The 12,070-nt window shown below is 33.0% G+C and overlaps 1 protein-coding gene across 2 annotated transcripts; it reads right to left on the bottom strand.

The window, feature by feature from the left end:
- Positions 1-1,775: 1,775 nt before the first annotated feature.
- Positions 1,776-11,974, bottom strand: LOC105197440 (wee1-like protein kinase 2). Of its 2 annotated transcripts, none has more exons than XM_026131170.2 (4): positions 11,451-11,974; positions 7,817-8,144; positions 6,803-7,697; positions 1,776-6,406 (listed from the first exon to the last, which is right to left on the bottom strand). In XM_026131170.2, exons 1-4 carry the CDS (start codon positions 11,719-11,721, stop codon positions 6,101-6,103), a joined length of 1,800 nt encoding a protein of 599 aa, XP_025986955.1. In that variant the 5' UTR covers positions 11,722-11,974; the 3' UTR covers positions 1,776-6,100. The 2 variants fall into 2 exon arrangements, with proteins under 2 accessions (XP_025986955.1, XP_025986954.1); XM_026131169.2 differs by having other exon boundaries at positions 6,803-7,700; positions 11,451-11,970.
- Positions 11,975-12,070: the final 96 nt, after the last annotated feature.

Here is a 12,070-nt window from a genome sequence, read left to right on the forward strand (position 1 = left end):
TTAAATTATTATTAAATAATAACGAGAAACATATGCCGCATTCATTGAGATGTTGGAGAGATCATAAAAACAGCCAAGAAGCAGTATAAGATAGTTGAGAGAGTTCAGTTTGTCCGTTATTCAGTTTGCCTGTTCTTTAGTTTGCTGGTCTTTAGTTTGCTGGTTTGCCCGTACCGGGATTTCGGGACCGTCAAGTCGCTCCTGGTATTAGAGAATCATGTAGAGCAAAGAGGTTGCAGGAGGTATTCTAGATTTTACCCCGATTTATTCACTTCCTACCTTATCGATACTCGATGATCGCACCGTAGATACCTATATGTTAGCTACGCGCTGTTATCGAGTATCGATAAGGTAGGAAGTGAATAAATCGGGGTAAAGTCTAGAATACCTCCTGCAACCTCTTTGCTCTACATGATTCTCTAATACCAGGAGCGACTTGACGGTCCCCAAAATCGCGGTACGGGCAAACCAGCAAACTGAAGAACGGGCAAACCAGCAAACTGAAGAACGGGCAAACCAGCAAACTGAAGAACGGGCAAACCAGCAAACTGAAGAACGGGCAAACCAGCAAACTGAAGAACGGGCAAACCAGCAAACTGGAGCCCAGCAAACTGACAAAGAACAGACAAATTGAATAACGGGCAAACTGAACTCTCTCATCTATTTTATAATACGGCTTCTTGGCTGTTTTTATGATCTCTCCAGCATTTCAATGAATGCGGCACATGTTCCTCGCTATTATTTAATAATAATTTAATATTAAATAGTATACATATTAATAAAAAGTATGTATAATTTATTAAATTTTCTTTACTACTTTTATTCTTTAGATGGAATTCACACGCACGCAAGATGCAGCGTAATAAATAATATTATTATAAGGCTGATAAGTGATATTAGTAAAAGTAACAATTAAATAATATAAATAAAAATATCTCAATTGTAAAAATAATTTTAAGCCAGTTTTATTTCGAAAGCGTCGTAATAATTTATTAAAAAAAAAAAGATTAAAGATATCACCACTTGGGTTTTATTAAAATAAAAATACTACCACTTGGATTTATTTATTGAAGTAAATAGTTTTTTTAAGAATTGAAGTTACAACCATTTAGATTGGAATAAGAAAAGCCTTAATTAAATGAAAATACAAATTAAGATACTATCGTTTGAATGTTATTTAATAAAAATAGTACAACAGTTATTTCAAAGAATGTAATATATGCTGTTCATAATTGACGCAATTTAAAGATTTCACACATTTTTTGGTTGAATTAAATTACACAATTTTAAGATATTTTTTTTTTTTTTCAAGTGCGCATCACTTAGATTGGAATAATTTTGTTTATATGAACAAGGATAAAATGATGCATGACTTGAGATGCGTGTTTTCACCAAATAATTGTATGTGGCTATCTCAAAGTCGCTGTTCGTGTAAAAGTCGATTTTTTATTTGTTTTACTGTTAAATTTGGACAATTTCTACTATTGATTTCTTTGACCTTACTGATGTAAGTGCAATGCGTAAATGTCTATCATTTAAATTCATTATAGACAGAAAATTTTAACTTTCCAAATATGGATCGTTTTGTCCTACCATTTTATTCTATCCGGAGATGTTTTCTAATGTCACAAAATTTATACAGAAATTTTGAAAAATTTTGTTCAAAGAAAAAATTTTCATCAGAATATGTAAGAGAATCTTCAACGAATATCCTCCTTCTGCGAAGTCTCTTGGGATGAACTGTTATGGTGGGGTGTATTATTCATCGTTAAACATTTTGAATAATTTTTCTCTCCTTTATTGATTTGGAAATGTAACGTTATCTCACAAAATGTCAATGGAAAGAAATTCAATGATGTGGGAGAAACGCAAACCGTACAACTTTAATTAACAATAATTTTTTTGCAATCAAATCACAATACGCTCATTGTGAAGTTAGACGACACTAAAACTGTTAATTTTTACATAGAGACTCTCCTACGAGCTAAGTTCGCTAATTCGTATGCGCCGATAGCACATTTATCAGTGCTCGCCAAAACTATCCGAGTTAGATTTTGCCCGAGGTAACATTCTTTGTAATTTACACGATGGATATTGTAAGAATGGAAAGCATAACAATCAGTTAATCATTATTTATAATAATAATATTAATAATTATAATTATACAATAATTAATGATAATTGAAACAATTTATTTTAATGCTAAACATTTACTTAAACAAGATACGAACTTGTTCAAGTCCTAAAATTGTCCTGCTGCTCGTACATCTTACAACTTCGCTTTCCCTTCTTCGTTTAAAGACACATTTACATATATTTTTTTATGTTTTCGGAATGGTTTCAATATATAAATATAATATCTTAAAACTAGGTTTATTATGCGAATACACGAAAATCGTAAACTTTTGCTTTATATGTATCACATTCGATAAACAAACGTAAAAGATTTCCGGCTTCGTGTCAAAAAAAGAGACAATGTTTTTATATAATAAACTAGCGACAGATACGCATAATTATATATAATCAGCGATATATTTATAGGAAATGTAAATATATTGATTGGCATGCTTTATATTCGTAATAATTGATGGAAATCAATCTTATACAAGGTGAGCTTGTAACACGCGACTGACAGGTACTTTTTATCTTTTGCGAGCATGATGCAGCTTACGTGTGAAAAATATATTTACATAATAAAAATATATTAAAATGTTATATAAAAATATAAAAATATTATTTGTTATATAAAGCGATACAAGTCTCAATATAAAAAGCAAAATATAATTCAATTTATTTTACATGCGTGTATCACGTCAATGTTGTCGATCAAACAATTTGATATTATTATTTGATACAATTATGAAGTTTGATTAAAAAAAAATTGTGCTATGTTTGATATTTAATAGTGACAGTTATGTTCTATTCTTGATGGTTGGTTTTTTTTCTTAAAACGCTATTCTTAAAAAAACACGCTGTTTTATTTTGTATAGTTGCACAATGCTGCTCACTTGCTTGCAACAGACAAAAACAATCGCACAATTCGTGTTTTACAAGCTTCTTTTGTTAATACCAAAGATTTAAATTATCAGCATGCTATACAACTTGCAAAATAACATTGGCTTTAGAGAAACGTTTAATCATTCTTTGGGAACTCATAAAATCTTGCAAACGAATACTAATATATCACCTGAGCAGCATGCATATCTATTCTCAGCAATTGTTCCCACCATGAAAATAAAAGCTTCAATATGTGAAGCAATATGTGAAGAAAGAGTTGACATGTAAAACGTAGAATCTATCAATTTGTCACTTTTGATTGAAAGCTGTTATTTGTATATTAATACTTTTTCATGTCACACTCTTATTTCGAACACAACTCAATTTGTAATATTTTCGATTCAGTCTAAAATTGAAGAAACAGATTTTTAATTTTATTATCTCATCGTTTAAGTTTTGTAATAACTGTAACATTAATTATTTAATAGTATTTTAATAGAAACAAATTAAAGAAACGCGTACAAGTATCTGTCAAAAATCATTTTGAACACTTGCAAGATCAACTAGTAGCAATTTAAATTTGATTGAAATATCTGATCCTAGTTTTTAATGTTTTTAATTGTAAAAGAATAACTCAACCTTTATATATGTATATTATTAAAAATAATCTTTGACATATAACATGTATATTGACCTACATTTCTTTAATTTGTCCAATACTGTTAAATAAATGCTAATTACTGTACAAAAATTAAAGTTTACAAGATATTAAAACCTATTTCTTAAATTATACCTGTTCAAAATCGAATATTGTGCTTGTCATTTCATAAACTGATTGTTATCTTGTTTAATTTTGTAAGATAGAAAATAGTTTATCTCTGAATTAGACAAAATATGGACAAAATATTATTTGATAATATTATTTTGTGTCGTAACTGATAAAAGTAACTAGCGAAAACATGCGTGTCAATGGAAATGCTGATGTAACAAGGAACGTTAGTTTCTTATACTATAGCATAAACGTAAAGGCACAGCGGTAAATAGTTGTCTAAATGTTACATACTTTTAATACTTAACTAATCTCTATTGAAATAAAAAGTTAAATTTTTATATTAATGAATCACGAATCATTAATATAAAAATATTTTTTCTTTACATTATGGAGTTTATGCAGTTAATAATCTGTATAATATCACAATGCAAAATTTTTAGCTTTATGGTGAATGATAAAGGCACTTGTTGATCAGCTAAGTGTAGTAATTGTGGCGCAGAGTTTGTGTCTACTTTTCATGCCAAAAAACTTGGGTTTAAATCCGACTGATCAGACATTTTACTCGATCGCTACTTCTCGGAAGGCAATAACAAACGATTGATTGTGAAAGCATCTTGTCATGAGAGCCTCTCTAAATTAAACCGTTCAGAATCGCTGTTTACAGGTCTTGTATAAATTGTAAAAAAGCGTATATTACAGAAATGCACCGAGCAATCATTACGCTCTGACAGAGCTAAGGATTGAAGAGAAAGAGATCAGCTAAGTAATAAACGGTACGTTATATATAAAACGTTATAATACAATAGAAAAATATATTTAACCTGAGATTTCGCGTTATAGCTAAGCTTAAGTTACGTCTTATAGACATAGATAATGACATTTCTATTATTTTTTGGCAAAATACTGACTGAAGTAAAAAGATGATAAAGACAATAGACAAAGTGTATGTGTGGGCGTACTTATTATTTTTTGTACAGATAAAACACTTGTTTTCATGAGGTACAAAATAGTTCGTGCATTATTGTTGAGATTGTAAAGAAAGCGTTACAATCAGCAAGCAAAAGCAGGTTAAAAGGACATAAAGAGGATAAGAATAATTTTTGTTATTATTAATGCAATTGGAACATATTGTGTTCGATCGTGCATTGTTATTTTTATAAAAAAAAAAGTTCGTTATTTATACAGTATAAAAGAAAATTATAAACCTACGAATTCCTAAAAAATGAGATAACTTTATATTTTGTAACGTATAAATATTGAGAACGTGCAAAACTTGTAAAAGTCGCAATAATTATTTCAATTTGCTCGCATGCGAATTTTACTTATTATTACTCCGCATGCACTGCATACAGAGAAATAGAATAAAATTGCTTTAATCAAAATTTTATATTGAAATAAGAAAAGTTTTAGAGTCCAGAATGAAACAAAAAAGAATCGATGAGATTACAAGAGATTCTATCAGGATTGTGAAATCAGAAAATACATTAAGTGGCCTCAAAAACTTTCTTACTGCACAAAATTAGCCTGCTATAATGCAGTTTTATTCCACAATTTAGAAAAAAATTTTATCGACTTTACTAATATTATATTATTTTGTCACATTTGAGTGTAATTTGATTAAACCAAATTTTGCTCCCTCAGTACTCTTTTAGAAATTAACTGCAAACTTTGTTTGATACACGTTCGTATACTAACAAATTTCGTTTTCGATAACAATCCAAAAAAAAATACACAACCATATTATAGTATATTAAGAATATTGTCTACAGCTATAAAGTAAACGTCAATCGCATTACAAAAGAGTCATCATAGGGAAAATTATAGATATAGCATAAATAAATGGAGCCATACCATGTGATATGGTATGTTCGCTTTATTTATACTATATCTATAATTTTGGTTTACGAGTGGCCCGCGCACGAGAGAGAGAAAGAGAGAGAGAAAAGTCCTTTTTCTCTCTCTAACAAAAGACTGACATGTTCGTATCAACGTAGAATTAACTTTAAATATGGTTTAACTTACTTTTTAATCCTTTACTAATTATTAGGAAGTTGAACCGTACTTAAAAGTAATCTACATTGTTGCAAACGGGCTTTAGAAAGAGAAGAGAGATCCAAGTTATGTTCTTGTCTCTCTCAGCACACGCGAGTCAGGTCCCACGCGTGATGCTTGGTCTACATGTGTAAACGTCTTACTTTACTGGAAAATAATCATACTTAGAAAAACTAGATACGGTATCACATGTTAAGGTGACTTGAGGAAACCGATCGCTGTCTCAAGTTCTACCTTCTGAAACTTTACTGATGTCAAAAATTCAACGAAAAAAAGAATTCAAAAGTTCGTAGTGCTATTACTACGATTGACCTTTTTGCCTATGATACGAGATGACGATAATCTGGTGGCTATTGGACGCAATTGTCGGTCGGAATTACCCTCGACGACAACGTTTGGTGTAATAGACTTCAGGTACATCGCCGCGTCATGGAGTCGTTTCGATAAGATCTCGTTCTTTAGTTTTTCAGCGTTCAATTCTCTTCGCAGTTGTGCTTTGGTTTTCTTCCCGATCGGACATAAAACTCGGTGTTGCATCAAAGATTCCGCCGATGGCCTCATTTCCGGATCGTAGCTAATCATCAGCTGCACAGAACAGAAATGTCAAAAAGATATTAAAATATTTATAACGATTTTTCGATAAATCGCTAAAAGAAGAAATTATTTATTCTAAAATGCTATTCTAAATAAATTTTCACTCAAGTGTAATTCAGGTTTAGTACAGCTTTTTTTTACTAAAATTTTATTACTAAAGTTTTGTTAAATTTTGATAGTTTAAAATATCCAATAAGATTTGACATTAACATAATGTTAGTTTAGTTATTCTAATACTTTGCCTATAAAATAGAAAAGTGTAAAAATCTTTAAAAAAATTCTTAATTTTACGAGTGAATTTTTATGAATAAAAATTCTCTTGAATTTTCATCCAGAGTAATATTACAAAATGTGGATAACATTCTGAGTCTAGAAATAAGATCTCACCTTCAACAAGTTGATCAGATCGCGAGTGCAGTGCGGCAAGTCTGCTAATTTTCCGTGTCTAATGTCGTGCCATGCAGGTCCATTTTTCGGCAGAGATCCACCGCCACCTGCTTCATAAACGGTCAATCCTAGAGCAAAGATATCAGCTTTGGGTAGATGAGTGAAGTTTTCTCTTAGAATTTCTGTCGGAAGGTATCTGCAATCGCCTTCCTCCACCTGTGGATTACTGATGGAAGTAACGTGACCCAAATCGCCAATTTTGTATGTGATCTCCTCGTCGACAGTTTCGTCGATGTCATCGAAACCATCATCCGCGGAATCATAATTGATGGCGCGCAATTTCTTTTCCTTGGTGATGAAGATGTTGCCAGGTTTGATGTCCATATGCACAAGCTGCATGCTGTGTATATACCTCAGTCCTTCAGCCACGTGCAGCAGCAGTTGGCGCATTTCAGCCTGACTGAAGTGTTGATTCTGCGTTCGCATTAAGGCAATTGTGTCTGCGAGACTGCCGCCGTTGCAATATTCATTCTGGATGAGCATATGATTGTTTTCCGCCCAAGCGGAGTAATAGCGAACCACATACGGATGTTTGCCGAGCACCGAGTGTGCATACACCTCATTTAGTGCATTCTTCTCAGTGGTGCTGCCCGCCACAGGTTTGATGCTCTTCTTGATGGCGTACGTACATCCGTCCAATCGATTGATGCACTTGTGCACGGAACCGAATTCGCCGGTTCCGATCAAACAAAGTTCGAGAAATTCTTCATGGTAACGTGATATATTCGAATCCTGTAGTGCTATACGTTTCGTCGCGTGCTCGTATTCGTTGTCTGAGTCTTCTGAGTCGTCGAGGTCACATTTTGCCACTTGCACATCCGGTGAACTACCACAACTGCTGTTATAAAAGAAAATAATGTAGTTACGAATTTGAAGCAGCAACAATCTTTCTCTAAGACGAAAATTTAATAACACACTAATATATTCTAGTTGTAAGACAGCTTGAATACGTACCTATTGAGACTACGTTTGGATCTGCTTCTTTTTCTTGCCGTTATTAACATGCCAGTAGGTGTGAATGGATTTACATTTGCGGCAGGTTTCTCCGATTTATTATAAGTGGGACTTATCTTGGGAAATCTAGGTTTGTCTAGATTTAAAAGTCTAGAACATCTTACGGGTACCGGAGTTTGTAATACGCTCTTCTCTATCAAGGTTTTTGGGGTGGTGGGCGAATCAAACAGACGTAACGCCCTGACACGTTTGTAGGGTGGACTACATCCCATTGAGCTCTTGAGGAGAATACTTTCACGACTGATAGGAGCTTTGATAGCTGGAGTATCTGCAAGTAAACGTTTCTTCGCTATAGAAAATTTGTAGTCATTAAAATGCATTGCAAATGACAAGAATGTTCTCAAGCATTTTATACGTAATTAAAATGTTGATTTAAATGTTGAGCTTCTTATTATGCTATACCTTTAAATTACATTTTCTTTTCTCTTAGAATAATTTCAAAGAAATGGTTTAATATCATTAGAATAATACATTAAAATAATATAAAACAAATTAAAAAAAAAAATATATATATATACATATATATAACTATAATAATGGATTTTCTTAGAACACAAATAGTAAAAAATGTTTAATAAGAAATAAAGAGAAAATAAAATAATATTAATATACTTAAATGTGACTAATAAGAATTGGCTATAATTTTATCCCGTTAAACAAAGTAAATTCAAGGCAATAAAAAAATAAAATTTAGAAACTTATTTACAAGAATGATATCTCGTAACTATTAAACAATTTACTTAAACATATATGTATTTTGCCAATAATCAAAGCATCCTATACATGTGATACTGCATGATGATTAGATATTACATTTACTTGTCATTAATATACAAAAAATTCATAGAATCACTGATAGTGAGTGATTTCAACTCTAGAGACAATCGTAATCAAAGTGTCGTATAATTTACGATCGCAACTTCAGAGATTGAAATTTATTTTACTTCAAAAAGTACTTACGCACGATGGAAAATAATTGTCTAAACATATCGATATCAATCACTTCGCACCATGCGTCAGTACAATTTTATAAATTTGATACATGCCATATATATACATGCTTAAAATGTTATCGAGAAGTTATAGAAGAAAAAAAAAAAGGTAACATAAAAAAGTGGTTTCAGCAGAAAAAGCAGTTTTCCAATTGTGTAAGATTTTTTAATATGATTAGTTTATACATTTAATATGGTAGGAATCAATCATATTAACCCTTGATTCCCAAGTTCAGCCACTCGCCTCATAAATGAATACAAGAATTATAATAGTTTTGTTATGTAATTATAACTTTAAAGATCTGTATTGATACAAATAAATGACAGTATATTATACATATGCAATTTTTTAAGCTTCATTAATCATTTTAAAAATTTTCATAAATATCTTGGCATTTTAAGAGGTTCCCTTGTTAGAAACTTATAACAAATTTAACAGCTTGCACCAAAAGCATAAACTTTTTCGGTGTAAACTTTTTTGGTGCCACATATTCGATCAATATCCTCTGTCTCAGTGTTTAAATCTTCACATTTAGTTAGACTGCACTACTGGACTGTTACCACGCAAATTCTATGTTGTGTTCAACAAATAAAAACTAAATAATGCTAATATCAACAAAATACTAAAATTTACATTAAAAAATTTTTTTTAAATAAGCAGTAAGTATGAGATCTTTATCATTTTCATGATAAAAAGTTATTAAATAATTTATGTATTTGTTGCAATATACATAACAATATAAAATTTAAATATGCAATGAATGGCCTCAAAATGGATAGCAAATGCAGATAAAATTCACTACTAAATGTATGAAAAATTTGCATGGGAATCAAAAGGTTAAAGAATCTCCAAAGTTGCAGAGCTACTTTTTCTGCTAAACACACAGTCAATAAAAAAAAAACACAAAGAAATATAAGAAGAAAGGAGCAGAGTCTGAAGGTAACGTGCAAGCAGAGCTTCTTTGACGAAACAAAGGTGAGATATATCTAATTCTCACATCTGTATCTATCAACACAAAGAATTCAAAATCCTTAATTTGAATTCAAGTTTGCTGTGCAAAACCGATGGATTTTTGCTAAATTTTTCCAACATACAGCCCATGTAAACAAAAAAATATCTTTTCCCAGCAAATACCAAGTTACAATTATATAAATATTAGTTGTAACTTCTCAATCAACAATATAACTGTTATGAGTGTATTATACATCTATTACATTATTGAGTAAGAAATTGAAACTATCATTTATATAGCTTTGTATTTGCTAGGTTTAGATTTCTTGTCAGGTTTTGAGGTCTTGCATTCTTTTTTTTTTAATTTTATAAAGACAGCTTTTTATAGTGATCTAAAGATATCTTGTGCAACATTTTGAAGCATCATTTCCAACATACAGAAAAATAATTAGTATCAAATCAACAATCGTTCTCATATATATATAAACAAGAATATAAGAATTTTATAATCTTAAACAAACATAACTTGCTTACACAAAGAAACAAATTTCTTCATGCAAGCAAGTTATGTTTAAAATTATTCAAATTCTTTAAAAACAAAACTATATTTTTTGCTTACATATATGAATATAATTAATTTAAAAATATTTTTTCTGTATATCTGTGAAGATATCTTTCAGAAGTCTTAAAGATCCTTTTAAAAAAATCTCTTGTGTGACAAATATATCTTAAAGATATATTTTAAGATATCTATTAGACATCTAGAAGATCAAGTATCTCGAAGATATCTTTTAGATATCCACAAAAATGCTTTCTGGGAGAAGTCCATTATTATTAGTTTTTTTAATTAGAAATTAAAGAGAGAATTCGCAAAAATTCATGTTTTCTTGGAAACAGTTTCTCTGTAAACTGTTCACTCGTGGGCGGGATCATTTCCGGATGAATTTGACTCGTAAATGAAAGCACGAGGTCACGTCCGAGTCTCGCATCAGGGAAGAAAGGGAACAGAGGGGGGTAACAGGGACGCCGTGGCGTAACGTAGAGAGAAAGGGTCTCCTCTCCGCACCACGTGGTACTACGGATCTCAAATAAAGCAGATATATATATATATATATATATATAGACTCAAAAAAGAGATATATATATATATATATATATATTAGACGTCGACGAGAGAAAGATGGAAAATACAAAGAAATCAGGTTTCTCTTACTACACGAAAAAAACATGAAAGTTTTATGTAGTGAAACGTGTGAGTCATTCGTGGTAGGGCCGCTTTACGTGCACCGTGTTGCACTTTCTACACGTAAAGCGGCGCACAAATAAAGTGCGTGACTGGAACAGGTGACGAGTGGACAAAAGTTGGCGAAAGAAAGACGGAAAGTACAAGCAGCTCACGCGCGAGAGAAAAAAAACGTCAAGTTCCCTGTTATACCTTCTGCATTCAAATACAAATTCATATACAAACGTACAATGGATGATAAATAGATAAATAGAGAGGATTGGCCAATCGCATTAGTCAGTTGGTCGAATTATTCAAATGCGATTGGTCAATTTTAGTCGAGATATCCCGCACCGATTTCCAGCATCGCGAACGCGATGCATAATGGGAGGTTAAATGGATTCTAACCTGTCACGAAGATCGGAATCTTGTTGTTGTTATTCGTAGGCTGGTCCTCGTTGTCGTTGTAGTCCGTCGCGTCGAACAACTTGCGCGGCTGCAGCGGCGGTGGTGGCGAGGACGACGACGACGGGTCATCGTAGTTTTCTACGGAGCAGTCGAGGATGTCGCACTCGTTGGGGCTGCTGCCGCCGACGCTGCCGTTGCCGCCGCAGCTCCAAGTGAGTTCGCCGTTCTGCATGTCGCACGCGTCATAGTGCACCTTCCGCGCGACCTCCATGTTCGCGGGCCGTGCGATCACGTCATGCACGTGCGGCGTGCGGGAGCGCCGCGACGCTCGCGATTCACGCTGCACTTTTCACGGGGAATCGAAGGAAAAAGCGGCCGCTGAGGATACGGACGTGGACGAGGAACTCGGAGGGGGAAGGGAGGGAGGGATCAACCGGATCACCAACGACGTCGACGTTAACACGCTCACGGTCGCGCACGTTCAAATCAACTGAAATCAACGGAGTACCGCTCGCTCCAGCGCTCGCATTCATTATGGCCGCTGCGCCATCGCACATCGCACCGCTGCCGCACCGGTGTAGCACTATCGGCAGCCGGCTCGGTCGGCGCTCGGCCAATCG

Source organism: Solenopsis invicta, chromosome 2 (assembly GCF_016802725.1).
Source record: "Solenopsis invicta isolate M01_SB chromosome 2, UNIL_Sinv_3.0, whole genome shotgun sequence".
NCBI lineage: Eukaryota > Metazoa > Arthropoda > Insecta > Hymenoptera > Formicidae > Solenopsis > Solenopsis invicta.

Coding starts and splice junctions, on each gene's coding strand:
- LOC105197440 (XM_026131169.2), bottom strand. CDS start 11,721: ATGGAGGTCGCGCGGAAGGTGCACTATGACGCGTGCGACATGCAGAAC. Junction 8,145..11,450: donor GATTCCGATCTTCGTGACAG/GTTAGAATCCAT, acceptor GTTTACTTGCAG/ATACTCCAGCTATCAAAGCT. Junction 7,701..7,816: donor TCCAAACGTAGTCTCAATAG/GTACGTATTCAA, acceptor CTTTTATAACAG/CAGTTGTGGTAGTTCACCGG.